At 52.7% G+C, this 15697-nt stretch overlaps 1 protein-coding gene across 3 annotated transcripts in view; it reads right to left on the bottom strand.

The window, feature by feature from the left end:
- Positions 1–15697, bottom strand: part of CSMD2 (CUB and Sushi multiple domains 2) — a 672138-nt gene that overhangs the window by 291742 nt on the left and 364699 nt on the right. For 2 of the 3 annotated variants that reach the window (XM_049694749.1, XM_049694771.1), the window contains exons 11-12: positions 14741–14844; positions 11391–11503 (exon numbers count right to left, since the gene is read on the bottom strand). The exons of the other annotated variant lie outside the window; for it this stretch is intronic. In XM_049694749.1, coding sequence (XP_049550706.1) covers positions 11391–11503; positions 14741–14844 — 217 coding nt within the window. The remainder of the gene's footprint in view (positions 1–11390; positions 11504–14740; positions 14845–15697) is intronic. 3 annotated transcript variants of the gene reach the window in all.

Here is a 15697-nt window from a genome sequence, read left to right as displayed (position 1 = left end):
GAGGTTGAAGAAGATCTTGTGATGACACAGGCTCTACTTTCCTAGTGGAGGAGGACGAAGTGTCATGATGTTTGCTGAAGGTGAGGGACGGGTTGTGGGGAAAAGGATGCGACGTTGACAAGAACGTCTGCAACAGTCACCTGGAGAAGAGGAATCATGGCTGGAAGGACTGCCATGCACCCTGGGTTCCATGGAGGGTGGAGACAGCTCATTTACAGGGGTGCTGCCACCGAGCAGGGCTGTGTGGCTTGTCCCAGATCCCTCAGAACCTGGAAAAACGGCAGGGCGGTGGGCAGGGAGTCAAGGATACTGTTCAAGGAATGGCTGATGTGTGATGCAAGGGTCTCAGGCTGAAGGAGGAAGGAAGTGAACAGAGGAGGAGCGGGGGAGGGCATGGGGATGTAGAGGCCAAGAGAAGGATGGTGAATGGAGTAGAGGGAGGAACTGGTGGGGGAGCGGAAGGGACAAGGGGCCCCAGAGCAGGTGGGTGGAGTGAAGGCTTCAGAGGTGCCAGAGAGCAAGGTCCGCACTGACAGGATGGGAGAAGGCTGAGAAACAAGAGGCAAGGTGATGGCGAGACCCAGAGTGGAGAGGAAGAGGCTGGTGACATCCATGAGGAGGGTAGCGAGTGGCAGAGGTGGAGACAGTCTAGGTCAAAGGGAAGGGTTTGCACATAGGTGGAACAGCAATGGAGAGCGAGCGCATGAGCCCACGGCTCAAATGTGAAGCTCACGGGGCCTGTGGACAGGAGCTGCTAGTGCTGGAGAGGGCTCCTGGGTAGGGGTGACCTCGGGGAAGTCAGGTTTAAGGGTGCACTTGGCAAAGAGGGCCAAGGCGTTGGAGAGGGGCATGTGCAGACCATGGAATCAGGACGAGGTCGGGGGAGAGGAAGAACAGAGCAGGATTGGGCTTCCCTGGTGGCGCAGTGGTTGAGAGTCCGCCTGCTGATGCAGGGGACACGGGTTCGTGCCCCGGTCCGGGAAGATCCCACATGCCGCCGAGTGGCTGGGCCCGTGAGCCATGGCCGCTGAGCCTGAGCATCCGGAGCCTGTGCTCCGCAACGGGAGAGGTCACAACAGTGAGAGGCCCGTGTACCACACACAAAAAAAAGAACAGAGCAGGATGGTTGAGAGTTTGAGAGCTCCTTTCAGGAAGCCAGTGGGGCTGGGGGCTGGCCCTCAGACACCCTTGTCCTGGTCTGGATCTTCCCTCCAAGCCCAGCGCCAACCCCTGCTGGGGACACATGGGAACCAAGTCCCCTTGCCCTCCTGCAAGGGGACTCCCTGGGCTCCACAGCCCTGCCTGAAAAGGCATGTGGCCTTGACCCTCCTGGCCACCCAGAACTGCAAATCCATAAGCCAAATTCTGACTTGGAGGAAATCACGCGTGCAGCTTCCTGTTATCTGGCCTAACAGAATTCCCCTCTATAAGTGTTCATCTTTCCCTCTCCCTCCTTCTGCTGACCAGAAGCAAGGCGAACACAAGATGCGTGCTTCAAAGACCCTCAGAATTCCATCACGACTGGGCTCTGCATACTCGCTTTCCCCTTTCTCCGCTGTTTTATTCCTATTGTCTGTGATCAACCTTACTGTCTTCTTCCCAGGTTTTTCAATTTGTGATACCAAATTGGAATCCTCTTTTATGACAATGTCTGTAGAGAAGGAACTGCTTCTCGTGTCTGTATAAATTCACCACTGGATGTGCTCCAAGAAGAGCAGCGCCGTGTAGAGGGAGAGGAGGGTCTGACCACGGGCTACGATTTGCTGCCTTTCCAACCGGGTGGGACTTCATTTGTTCCTTCACTGATTCACCGTTCCCTCAGCCCGGGCTGCAGCTTCCTCTCCTCCCCAATGTCGCATGGCCGACTGCTCACGCCCCAGACTTTAGCTTAAGACGTCACCTCCTCAAGGTGCTTTCCCTGACCTCTCTTCTTAGATGTTTCCCTTTTCCTTTGCTCTCTTGGCACCCTGGTCTTTTTCTTTGTAGCACCGATTGTAAGTATTCCTCTATTCATTTCATTAGCTCCTGTTCTAGACATTGCATGTATAGCGGTGGAAAAAAGGGCAAAAATCTCCACTCTCCTGGAGCCTACTGTCTGTTGGGGCATCAGGGACAACCTGGTTCACGATCTCAGCCCCCACTGGTGCCCTGCCGGCTGCCAGGTGGCTTCCTCGTTTCTCATCTCCCCACCCACTGGAAGGGAAGCCTATGGAGGCAGGCGTCAGTTATGTGTTGTTGATCACTTAGCACAGCGTCTGGAGCACAGGGACCATGCTGCTCAGCGTGTGAGCACAGCTGATATGTGTTGCACGGGGAGTGTGTCCAATGCCACGCTCAGTGCTAATGGTACAGAGCTGCCTGACACAGGGCCCTGCCCTTGGACAACTCACAGTCAGGTGGCTCTAGAGATAGTTACAGAGTAAATGATGCGGGCCGGGACAGGGTGTGTACCTGACCACACAACCTCTGGGGGCGAAGGGGAGGCAGCTCCGGTCTCGGGCTGCGGCTGGGGGAGGCAAGAGGCTTCATGGAGGTTGTCCAGGCAGACACAGGAATCAGCCTGGGTTCCGCCCTCCCCTCCCCGTCACAGCCCTCGCTAACCACCTCCTGGCGGTTCCTCCTCCGGGCCATCCCTGCACCCTCTGCTCTCCATTCTTCCCCTCACCGCCCAAGTCCACCCCTCTCAATTCCTCACCTGGGCATGGCGGTAGGCAAGAGCCATTCCCCTGCCCCTTCCCTCTACTCTGTCGTATTCTGCAAAGCAGCACGAGATCGCTCAGGAACAAACATCTGACCATTAGTGTGCCCTGCTCGTTGATTCTTCCATGGCTTCCCCAAAATCCACAGATGAAAACCCCAACTCCTTGGCGTGGCAGGACCTTTGCCTGCCCCTCCCGCCCCAGCCTCCTATTTGTCCATCTCCGACCTTGAGGTTCACCACAAAACGGAGCCACGGGCAGGGGGCAAAAGAGCGCGAAGGTGAGGACTCTGAGCAAGTCCCGGATCTGTATCCTGGCTCTGACACTAAGTAGTAGATCTTGGGTACCTTTCATATCCTCTCTGAGTCTTAGTTTTGTCACTTGTAATACAGAAATGGTAATAAGAACAGCAACCTTGCAGGGTTGTTTTCGGGATTAAATGAGTTTATGTATATAAGACAACTGTCGAAATGTCCAGCACGTGGCACGTAACCAGGAACCAGGAGGTGTTTCCTCAAGGTCATTATTGGCCCATTGCTGGCAGAGCCCAGCCGGCTCTCAGGTGGCTCTAACTTGGTACCTGCTGTCCTTTCTTCCTAATAAACACCCTCCACTTGTCAACTAGACAAAGAATCATCTCTCAGTGTCAGCTCAAGTGCTTCCTTGGGGCTGTACCCTTGAGTCACCCAGGCAGCCTTAGGAGCTCTCTCTCTCTCTCTCTCTCACTCCCAGCCCCCTTGGACAATTATTTATTTCTTTATTTTAATTCTGGAGAATAGTTAGAAGTTCAGTGTGGCAGGATGTGATGATGAAAGGAGATGAGGCTGGAGAGATGGTCTGGGAGACCGTGAAGAGCCGGGATCAGCTCCTTACAGACGGGGGCCCCACCCCTACTGCTCTTTGTACCTCCAGAACCAAGCGCAGTGCCTTATGCATCCTGAGCCCTCAAGACCAATTGTTCAACCAGCACAGACTCCTAATGAGTGACCAGGACATCTTCGGTGCATTAAGACGACCTCTGGGCATGCCTGGATCTCATGGATTTCCTGGGAACCACATCCCACTGTACGTTTCTACTGATGATGGGAAGGGCACAAGCAGGCAGGCGACAGAGGGCAGCTGTACGTGTATCTCTGGGAACCTGTGCATCGCTCTCTGCACACAATTTTCATGAATGGGATGGAGATGTGGGTGGAGGAAGTGGGTGACATTCGTCCCTCCCATCTCTTTCCTCCCTCCCATCCCTTTCCTCCACCACACTGTCATGGGTGTGTCACAGACTGAAGGAGGTTGGGAAACAGGGGTGAATATGGTGAATATGGGGTGAAGACAAACATGCAGAACATCCAGGTTGCCCCCAGGCTGTCTGTATCAGCTCCAAACTGGAGCTTGCCGTTTGCAAAAGCCCATGTATTTAAAGAGTATATCTCATTGACAGATGACTTCCTGCCAAATTTTAAAGGTGCAGCATCCTTCGCTGCTTAGCACCCCTGGCCTCCCGAGGGCCAAGAAAGACTCGTGTGTAGCGTGGGTCTCATTGGGCCTTCCTGAGAGGGGCAGCTGCTGCCTGTATCTAGCAAACCTCTAGGTCCCAGTGCCTGAGGAAGCTTTAAGGGTATCATGGAAACTCAGTGAACATCTTAGAAACATGCCTGATGTCATTCCTGGTTGAAGATGGAAAGTTTGGGCCTCTGAGCTTATGGGGATAAAGTAAGAAGAGACAGAGGTCCTGAAAATTGCAGACTGGAGGCTGAAAATGGCCATGTGCTTAACGCTCTGATTGGAGGAAAGGCAGGGTCCAAAAAGGAGCAGAGTCAGGATGCTGGGCTGCTGCCCTTGGTCTCCTTTCAAGCTCAGCTCTAACACCATCTGTTTCAGGAGGCCTCCTGGTGCCACCAGAGTTCAGTTCTGGAGAAGGGGAGGCAGGCATCGAGCAGAAGGCTAGACTTGGCCATCTTCCCCCTACTTGCTCTCAAACTTCATTCTGTGGAAGTTTTAGCTTCAACCCTAGGCAACCCTAGGGGATCAGGCTTTCTAAGTCAACCTGTTCTCTCTGGGATGTTGACCAACTCCTTTCCATCTTATAAACGAGTCTTAGCTTCAGACACCAGCTCCTCCAGGGAGCCTTCCCTGATGCCCTCAAGTAAGGTTAGCTGCCCCTCCTTGATATCTCCCCATTTTCTCATACTTCCTGGACTCTAATGAAGACAGACTAAGACTTGGGTGAAGGCACAGATTGTCTTGTTATCCTTGTATCCCCCTGTGGTCTGAACAGTGTCTGTAACACATAACAAGAGCCTAGATGATGTTGAATACACAGGGGACCTTATTTCCAACACGAGTCCCCTGGACTACTGGGCATCCTTTCTGCGTGATCTCTACGGCCCTGCTTCTCCATATCTCCAGGGTGAGGGTCCCAGCTCCTTCCTCCCTTAGGCCGGCCTCCGAGACCTAGCATTAGGCTGCCAGATTCCAGGCTCCAAGTCAGGAAGTGAAGCGACTCCGAGATTGATGCTAAAACTTGTTAGCAAGTTGTATGTAATTTTATAATGTTTCTGGTAAGTGCTAATTGCCTGTTCCTTAAATATTTCTTATTCTGCTGGGAAGCAAAGCAATTGCAAATATGAATGCTTTCCTACAGCTGGCTGCCCTCATGGAGGGGGCCTGAGTTTCTAGGTGCCAAAGACTCAGATATTGACAGAGCTGGAGGCCCCTCCCCCACCCTGACCTGGGATTGTGACAAGCATGATGAGAAGTATTTCTGGGAAATAAATCCCTCAACTTTTCCCACCCAGGACCTCAAACTTTTAATGGGTGGTGGGTGGTGGTGGTGATGATACTGCAGTGTCACCTGCCTGCTCTAAGGAAGTTTTTCTCTACCTGAACAGGGGCAGATGGGGTATTGATGCTGATGGGGCCAGGTATGCCTGGGGGTTTCTGCCTTCAAATGCCTCATGCCACCTGTAGAACACATGCATCCCAGCCACCCTCCCATCCCTGAGCCAAGATGTCTGTCCTGCATGGAATTCCCCAGGAGCTGGGCTAAAAGAAGGGCTAAGATGGGGGTGGAGATAATTCTGAAGCTTTGGGCCATGAGTGCAGGTTAGAAGAGCTGCAGGACTAGGGAAGCAGGGGAGGGGATCAGGCTTTTAAACCGAGTGTGCCATGCCCCACGCTGGAGGCTTCACTGCACGGAATCCTCGCAAGGCCCCTGTGAGATGAATGTTTATCAGCCCTTCTTCACAGATGAGAAAACTCAGGCTCAGGGATGTGGAGGGATTGGCTGAAGATCACACACAGAGCCAATGGCAGAACTCGGTTACAAAGTGGGTTTGTCTGACCCGAGTCTATGGGGACAGCGAAGAATGTGGGCTCCTGGCACCTGAGTGCCGGGAGGTGGTAAAGCGGGACGAAAGGGGATTGAGAGGATGTAGAGGAAGGATGCCCGATGGTGCCAGGCACTGGGCTACGCCCTGTAGGACCAGATAGATCAATAAACTGCAATCTGCCTGGAATGGGTTCATAGGAGCCAGCATTTGGCTTGGAATTACCATCATTGAGGGCCTTGGATGCCACACGAATGACGACGCTTTATCCTGAAAGCAGTGAGAAGCTGTCATTAAAGTTTTGTGGTTTTTTTGTTTTTTTTAAGTAGCAGGGAACTGTGCCAGATTTGGATTCTAGGAAGATCACTGAGCTGCAAGAGGCAGATGGGTGGGGCTGGGGGAGGGGCCTGGAGTCAGGGATGCTGGGGATGCTGGGTAGGAGGACTGTGTGGTCATCAGGTGAGAGGCGACGAGGGCCTAGCCACGTCAATGACAGAGGAGCTGGGGCGCCGCAGAGGGAGAACTGGCAGAATCTGGGGACTGAGTCAGAGGTGGGAGAGGGAGGAGGAGGTGGAGATGAGGCTGAGTGATGGTGTGGATGGTGGTGCTGTTCACTGGGATGGGGACATGGGAGCAGGGGGTGTGGGGGTGGAGATGGAGAGCTTGGTTTGGGATGGTGTTAATGCACTGAACGTTTGTGTCTCCCCCAGATTCAGATGTTGAAGTCCTAACCCCCAGTGTGGCTGTATTTGGAGATGGGGCCTCTAAGGAAGTAATAAAGGTTAAACAAAGTCCTAGGGTGGGGCCCTGATCTGATAGGATTAGTGTCCTTATAAGAACAGACAACGCACTCGCACTCTTCTTCTCCCTCCACGTGCACACACCGAGAAAAGGTCACGTGAGGACACAGTGAGAGGACAGCAATCTGCAAGCCAGAAAGACATCTGGCAGCCATCTGAAGCCAGCCCGGACCAGAAACCAAATCAGCCAGAACCCTGATCTTGAACTTCTAACCTTCAGAATCGTGAGAAAATAAATTCCTGTTATTCAGGCGTCCCAGTCTATGGTATTTTGTTATGGCAGCCAGAATAGGCCTAAGACAGACGGGGTGGGCTTGAGATGTCCGAGGCGGAAGCTATGTAAGATGTGTCACAGCTAGACATGCAAGTGGGGAGTAGATCTGAAAGTCACCAGGGTTCAGGTTGAGGTTGAAGTCATAGGAGTAGATGTGATCAACGGTGGAAGGTTCTAGAAAAAGAGGATGAAAGCTGAGAGCCTGAGAAGTGCGTGCGCTGAGGGGGCAGTGGGGAGCCATGCAAGAGCTTAGGGGGAGTAGCTAGGAGGGTGGAGGGGACCTAGAAGGCTGCAGGGAGAGAAGCCCAGAGCAGATGGGAAAGGGCACAGTCATATCGGGGCCTCAGGGAACTCGACCACCCACTTCTTCCACAGAAGATGGCATCTCGCCATGAAGGTGTGAGACCCATGGGTGTCACCCTCAAACAAAGGTCAAAGGTGGAAGGACAAGAAGGGAAAGGCAGGCCCATCCTGACATTCAACCCTTCCCAGGCTCTTCTTCCCGCTGAACAAAGTGCTAACTCCTTACGAGGCCTTGAGGCCCTTGGTGACCAGGGTCTGTCTTCTGCCACGTCTGCCTTCACACTTTACACAGTGGCCACCATGAAACATCTCCTTTCCCAGCCAGTCTGGGGAGTGAGGGTGAGGCAGGGGCCTAGGACCGGGGCTATCAGAGCAACCACGGGCCACCTGGGGGACAGGCACGGAGCCACGTGGCCCGCAGAGGAGGGCACAGCCCGGAGTGGAGGGCAGTGGTCATCACGGAACTTTCTCAGCTCCCAGGGGACAGCACCTCTGTGCCAGGCACCGTGCCAAGAGCCTTCGTGATCTCATTTCATAACACTGCACAGCGATGCCATATAGTCAGCATTATTACCTCCATTTTATGAGTGGGGAAACTGAGGTTCAGAGAGACCGTATAACTTGCCTAAGGTCACACAGCTGGGGCCAAGCTGGGATTCACCAGCTCTGGTCCAATTCCAGAGTCTGTTCTATCTTCACAGAAGCTGCTGCCTCTGTGCACAGAACCCGTGTAGCCCCTGTGGGTTAGTGAGGGGTCTAAACGTCCAGACTCTCTTCTCTCTTCCTATTTTGTCATGGTTCCGAGGAGAAGTCCGGCCCACACCTAGTCTGTGACCAGCGGTCACACAGCGTATGTTTTTAGGCCAAGTCTATGTTGTCTTCTATTGTCGCCACAGTACCTAGCCTCGTTCTGGTCACATAACAGGAGCTTAATCAATACTGGCTGAGTGAAATGGCCAACCTAATCCCAATCTCTAGTAACAAGGAACCCAGGCTCATGACTAATTTGACTGGGCTCATGGCCCACTTGACTGGGGCAAAGCTTTGGCTTCTATAAAGATTTGATAAGGAATTGAAATTCTGTAACTTTGGGAGGCTCCCAGTATAAGAGAAAATCATGGGCCTTCAAGCTACAGAGACCCAGCGTCGAATCTTGACTCTGCCAGGTCCCACATTTCTGTGTGGCCCTGGGCAGGTCACTTACCCTCTGAGGCTCTGATTCCTCTTCTACAGAAGAGCAGCCATCGTCACATAGCTGTGAGCACTGCATGGGATGCAGCGGTACTATTCAAACTCGTGCTTAGCTACAAATCCCCTCTTAGAAGGTTTACAGGAGGAGATGGAGGCAGGGTCAGAGGCCTCCCTGCTGGGCATCCCCTATCCCACCACCTTGGTGGTCACCGAGGGTAGCCCAGGTCTTTGTGTGACAGTTTGAAAACCCTGAGACAATGAACACGCAGCTTCTGGCACATAACAGGCTCTCAACAAACGATATGTCCCTTTCTTTTCCAATGAAATCACACCAAACAAGCCTAACTCCTCTTCCCCACAGAACTGCCCTTCAAATATTTGGACACAGCTCTCAAGTCTCCCCTGAGTCCACTTTCCCCCGAATAAACATTCAGGGGGCTGTTAACCTTGCTCACTGGGCTTGACTTTAAGTCCTCTCCTTATCCATCTCAAGCTGAGGTCCCCACGTCTATGCCCAGTTCTCTGACGCCTGATCAGATCAGAAGAGAATAAAGCAACACTCACTCCCTGGGATAAATTCTAGTAGCTGATATTTTTGAAACTTCAAACGACTTGATATTTATTCCCGCTTCATCTTATCCTGGTAATTGAGCCAATACTCCACTCCATCCAGATCTTTCTGCACGCTGTTTGCTGACTGCTGTACCATCAGCCCTCGCAAGCTCATGTGACTTTTGTCTTATCCAAGCCATGAATAAGATATGGAAAGATTAGGGAATGTGCATGGCACAGAATCATTCCTCCCCACTTCTGGAAACAGTCACTGCTGAACATCCGTAGAAGTTCTGAAATGGGGAAACCTTAGAAACCTTTTGAGTCTAAACCCATTCCCATTTCCAGAGTAGTGAGGGCCAGGGCTTGGGCCTGAATCAAGGTCTCCTGATTTCTCGTCTGGGGCTCTTTCCATTGCCTCACAGCTGCGTATATATAACGATGTGCCAGAAGAGCCCATTCACTTAACTACCTATGTACTCACTCACTACTCACCTTGTAATTTGCAACATTTTAATTTTCACATTCTTTATCTAAACTTAATCTTCACAGAAGCCCTGTGCCCGAAGGTGTATTATTATGTCCATTTCACAGATGAAGAAACAGAGCCCCAGACAGGTTCCCTGACTCACCATGGAGCTGGAAAGTGACAGAACCAGGATTTGAACTCAGCACGTTGTCACCCAATAGGTGTTCTCTGTCTGCTGTCCTGTCTCACTTAGATGCATGTTTCCTACTCTTCAAACAGTACATCCATCATCCTTACCCCAGTGGGCCTATCATGGTTTGACAGTGTTCCTGCAGGAAATAAGGGCTAGCCTCCTGTTATGAGTTGAATCGTATTCTCCAAGAAGATGTGCTGAATCCTCACCCCTGGTCCCTGTGCATGTGACCTTATTTGGAAATAGGGTCCTTGCAGACGAAATCAAGTTAAGATGGTGAGCCCTTAATCCAACATGACTGGTGTCCTATGAGAAGAGGAGAGAGACACGGGGACGTGTGACCACAGAGGCAGAGATAAGAATGATGCTAATAAGCTAAGGATTGCTGGCCACCAGCAGGAGCTAGAAAGAAGCAAGGAAGGAGTCTACCCAGAGTGTCAGAGGCAGCGTGGCCCTCCTGACACCTTGAGTTCAGACTTCTAGCCTCCAGAACTGGGAGAGAATAAACTTCTGTTGTTAAAGCCATCCAGTTTGTGGTGCTTTGCTAGGGCAGCCCTAGGACACTAATACATGTCCTGTGTACCCAGTTTGGTGACAGAATCCAGGTCCTGGTACAGGAAGAGCCGTTGGTCCCCTGGGGGTGTGAGTCACACTGAGCAGAGTGAGAGTCCTTTGGACCCTAAACAGTCCCGTGTAGAATGATCACGTCTCCGAATGGGGTGGAGAAGGACGCTTTCTCTCCCCCTCCACTGCCTCCTGTCTCTCTAGTCATTTAAAAGACTTAAAGCTCCCTTTCTCGATAAAGCTTTTCCCTATGCTCAGAAAGGACGGCTTCCCCTTCTCTGTGCTCCCATTGGTTCTGTTTGCTGCAATTATCTTGCTTTAATAATAGCTCGTTTGTTTTCTGTCTTACCATGATAGCGCAGGCCCCTTGCAGCGAGGGCCTAGATCCGATGCATCTGTTCCCGCAGTGCTGGTCTAGGGGCGGATACCCAACAGGGCCTTCACAAATGCTCGGGGGATGGTCTCTGCTCCACCTTCTGTGGGGATCTGCACTAGCAGTCATCAGGAGGCTTGGCAGTGCATGGAGGGGTGATGGGAAAGGTATCTCTTGGACCCCAGACTTTGCTGTTCCCTTAATGCCTGTTCCCACCAAGAGGTGCAGGTCACCCGCGTCTGTACCCTCCTCAGGTCACCAACGGTGTGTGTCTGTCCCTAGCCCTGTGCACGTAGTCACTCATCACTATGACACCCAAATAGGGTAGCTTGGGAAGCTACTGTCTCCAGTCTGAAGATTTTATAAAATAAGCAAGGCTCAGAAAGTTTATGGGGCTTTTCAAAGGTCTACATAAGCCAGGTATGAACCCAGGATGGAACTGATGTGTGTGACTGATCCCAGATAATCCTCAAAACAGCCCAGGAGACCCACTGGACAAAGAAGGAGGCTGGGACTCAGAGAAGTTGAATAACATGCCTAAGGAGAGGAAGCTAGTGCAGGGCGGAGCCGGGATTCGAACCCAGGGCTTGTTGACTCCAAACCAGACCCCAAGCGTCTGACTCATTGGCTCCCCAACAGCAGTTACCTTCGTAAGAAGCCTTGAAGCCCAGGGAGCTGCCACTGCTGTCGGTCTGGAAGAGGAGCCACATTTGATGGTTGGTGCTGACAATGAGGTCTGGGACCGACGTACCTGTCAGGCTGTCAGGAGAGAGAGATTCAGAGGCGTGCACCCCACTGTGGCACCCCAAAAGAATGACGGTGTGACTGACGACATCTAAAGGAATATCTAGGTGCCAGGCCCACTCGGGCAGGTACTGAGCCCCACAGTGTTTCTGGCACTGAGCCCGGCAGCACGTGCTCACGTGCTGGGAGACTCAGGACCACTCCCCTCCGGCCACAGGCAGAGCCTGCATCTCAGCCACGACTCCCCTGCCCAGACTCCAGGGCTTGGAAGAGAGGTCTGGGTCCTCACTTGCACAGGGGAGGGATGGCTGGAGCCAGATCTAATCAAGGGGGTGTCTACACCCCTGCAACCTCCTGTCTTTCGTGTGAACTGTATTGCAGAAAAGACACAGACAGAAACCCATTTCCCCAGTCGGAACCCAGCCAGTCCTTTTAATGAGGCACCTCTTTCCACTCCAGCATGAGAAGTGAGGCTTAAAGCGCAGCCACCACCCTGGGCAACGCTCTTTCTGAAGAAGAGAGTTTAGGCACGGAGAGGATTCTGATTCAACTCACATCTACCAGGCACCTACCCAAGTCAGACCATGTCCCTTTCATGATCTTATTTAATGTCCCCAGTAGCCCAGTGAGGTAGAGGTTGTGTTATCCCCACTGTACAGATGAGAAGACAGAGGTGCAAAATGGGCAGTGGCTTTCCCAAGGTCAGCCTGCTGGAGTGGCAGAGTCAGAGTCCACGGCACAGCCTGGGGCTCCTAGAAGAAACCTGGCTTCCTTTTTCTGCTGGGACCAGACAAACTGTCAGCACAGATGGGGTGTGGGGGGTTGTGAGGGGGTGGTGGGATTAACGGACCCTAATCCCTGCTCTACCCTGGGGTCTCAAAGCTTGAGGAGGGCTGTTGAGTTGGCCGCAGAGAGGGGATCGGTACTCTGTGAGCACCGTGCCGGCGGAGCGGGGAGAGACCACCTGGGATACAGCAGCCTGGTGCGTGTGACATCCCTGGGCTGGGGGCTCTGACATTCTGTAATGAGTAAGGATGGACTCCAGGGTGGTGGTGAGCAAGGGTGAAGACCAAGGCCTCTGCTCTTCCTCTGTGGGACCCAATTATGACAACTAAGGAACCCAAGGATTCTGCATGTGTTTCCCTGAAGTTTTGAAATTGATGTTGGCCTAAAGAGATCTGAGGGTGGCGGGAAAGCCCCTGGGCTGCTACAGAACTTGTTGGGATCTCACTCAAACTAGACTGGTCCAGAGACCTGGGTACAAGCCCTGGATCTGCCATTCATTTGCTGTGAGACCTTGAGCAAATGGTCGAGCCTCTCTGAGCTTTTTCACTCCATATAAATGAGGGGTTGAAATGTATGATCCCCCAGAGTCTTTTCAGCTCTGCTGTTCTGCGGTTCTCTCTATGACAGAGCACAATGGGGTCATGGGGGAGACAGAGTGGGATCCTGGTCTCTTGGACACATCGAGCTGATGTACCACACAGGTCAGCATGCCAGGGCAGGTGAGTGATGGGGATGCACAGAGAGGAGGGGAGGGGTTGAGTATGATGGGTGATTCATGTGTCAACCTGATTGGGCCACAAAGTGCCCAGATATCTGACCGAGCATAATTCTGGGTGTTTCTGTGAGGGTGTTTCTGGATGAGATTAACATTTAAATTGGAAGACTGAGTAAAACAGATTGCCCTCCCCAATGAAGGTGGACCTCATCCAATCAGTTGAAGAACTGAATAGAACAGAAAGGCTGACTCTCTCCCAAGTAAAAGAGAATTCTTCCTGCCTGCGTGACTTCCAGCTAGGGCAGTGCTTTTTTCCCACCCTGAACTTGAACTGAACATCAGCTCTTTCTGGGTCTTGAGCCTGCTGGCCTTTGCTCTAGAACTATATCATCAGCTCTCCTGGGTCCATCCCCAGCTCGCTGACTCAGCCTGCAGATCTTGGGACTTGTCAGTCCCCATTACCACACAAAATGATTCCTTATCATAAATCCCTTTTTTTATATACACATCCTATTGGTTGTTTCTTTGGAGAACCCTGATTAATACAGTGGAGAGTAGGCAGCAGGGAGGATGCCCTTCAGGCTGACATTCCACTCCTTTCTCTTGAGATCCCAAGTCCCAGCCATGTCACCTGACATGGTAGGGAATGTTATTCAACTGCCCTAACAGGATATTCCAGGTAGATGTGAGGAAGGTATGAGAAGCACCCAGAACAGAACAGCTCCTGGACGAGCCAGCTATTACAGAATGGCCCTTTTTTTATTTAGCATTAAGACCAGAGGGTGTTAGTGTGGTTGGGAGGGGGTGTGGCATGGGATGCTGTCCTTGATGGAAATCAAAAGACATGAATTCAAGTGCTGGTTCTGCCACCAACCATCTTTGTACCCTTGGGCCTCAGTTTTCCCACCTGTTAAATGGGTATAATAGCACCTTCCTCACAGGGCTGCTGTGGGAATTAAATGAGATAACTGATGTGAAAGTTCCCATCACAGTGCCTGGGCACACAGCAGGTGCCCAACATATGTGAAATCTCCCCTCCTTCTTCGCAGGGGAGGTGGCTGAGGTCAGGCCTGTCTATCTCTCTAACGCTGGGCCACACGCCCTGAACGGGAGCATTCTTCTGCTTTCGTGTCAGGCTAATCATGATGGGTGAAGGAGGAGCCAAATGGCCCCCAGGAGCTGAGACCCAGTGTAATGGAACCCAGGACAGCCCGACATCATCCTCTCCCGTGACTAGATCATGTCAAACCAGCCCTTCTGGCCTCAGAAAATGTGGTCCCAATTCCCTGAAACTATCCTTTTCCCAGACAGTTATGAGCATGGAGGGAAATGAGCAAAACATTTCCATTGTCTCTGTCTGAAGTTAGACCACCACACGTGTACGTGGCCTTGAGGAAAAACTCCTGGGGGAGAAGCAGGGTCTGCACAGACGCAGGCAGTCCAGTGGAATGCTCCAGGCGCACGCAGCAAACCTCTACTCCCCCTGCTCCCTGAGAGGCTGTTCATTCTGTATAATTTCCCTGTGACTTCCTAGCGAGACTCCGGCCCAGTGCTCTGTTTTCCTTGGTAGGAGCAGAGGGAGACGGAAGGATTGTGGCTGAGACAGTGCTGCAGGACACCTTTCCTTGTCACAGCATGGTGGCGGGGGGTAGGGTCAGGGGGACCAAGCAGGACTCGACAAGCCCATCCCCCGTCCCCAGCCAAGGTACCCGAGCTCCTGCCCTGCCCACCACGTGCTCCGCTTCACTCACATGTAGAGAACCGTCTTCTGGTCTCCGTCCTGACCGCCGTCCCCGACCGTCAGGGTGTCGTAACCCCTCTCCAGGTCAAACTCCTCGAAGGCCAGCTTGATCACCTAGGGAGGGAGCAGGGGTTAGGGAGAGGGCAGGGGCTGCCGGGAGAGACTCCCACGGCCTTGAAGACAGCAAGGATCTTCACGTCGCCATGCCCAGAGCGCCCGCGACACCACCCCACACAGCCCTCAATCCAAACTGAGTGTTTCCATGCCAACTTTTTGAGTGTCAACTTTTTCTCTCTGGGGCCATACAGTCTCTGGGGTCCCCTGACGTTTTCCACAGACGATCATGGTACATCTGGCCAATTCTGGAGGCTGTCATGGCAACACCAGGCACATCTGGCCAGCCGTGAGAGGATGAGACTCTTCCTTCATGCTTTAATGCACAGAAATCCTCGCGGAACTGGAGGCAGATTTTTCAGGCCACATGTGGACTCTGAGCTATGCGGTCCTGAGGGACCTGCAGACACTTCCCTCCGCCTCTCCTCTGCCTGCTTTTCTCCATCCACTTTGTTTATTTGTCGAATAAATGAACGTTCCAGGAAAGGGCTTTCGACAAGATTCTTTTATCTTGTTTTCGCCCTGCCTGCTGCAAACACTCACTAAGCACTCACACCACGTGCCAGCCTAGGAGGTAGGGTTTCAATGGTGAGCATGGCACGGTCCCTGCCCTGGGTCCCTGCCCTGGGTGAGCGGGGAGACAGGACAGTAAACTGATAACCAGAACCCCAGGTGACAGACGCTAGCCTATGGTGGGGGGAGGCGGGGAGGCTGCTTGTGATTGGCGGGGGGAGGCGGGAAGGCTGCTTGTGATTGGCGGGGGGAGGCGGGGAAGCTGCTTGTGATTGGCGGGGGGAGGCGGGGAGGCTGCTTGTGATTGGCGAGGGGAGGCGGGGAGGCGGCTTGTGATTGG

This window comes from Orcinus orca, chromosome 1 (assembly GCF_937001465.1).
Source record: "Orcinus orca chromosome 1, mOrcOrc1.1, whole genome shotgun sequence".
Classification (NCBI taxonomy): domain Eukaryota; kingdom Metazoa; phylum Chordata; class Mammalia; order Artiodactyla; family Delphinidae; genus Orcinus; species Orcinus orca.
The sequence above is the reverse complement of the archived record's forward strand: the minus strand, read 5'-3'. Positions and strand labels throughout refer to the sequence as shown.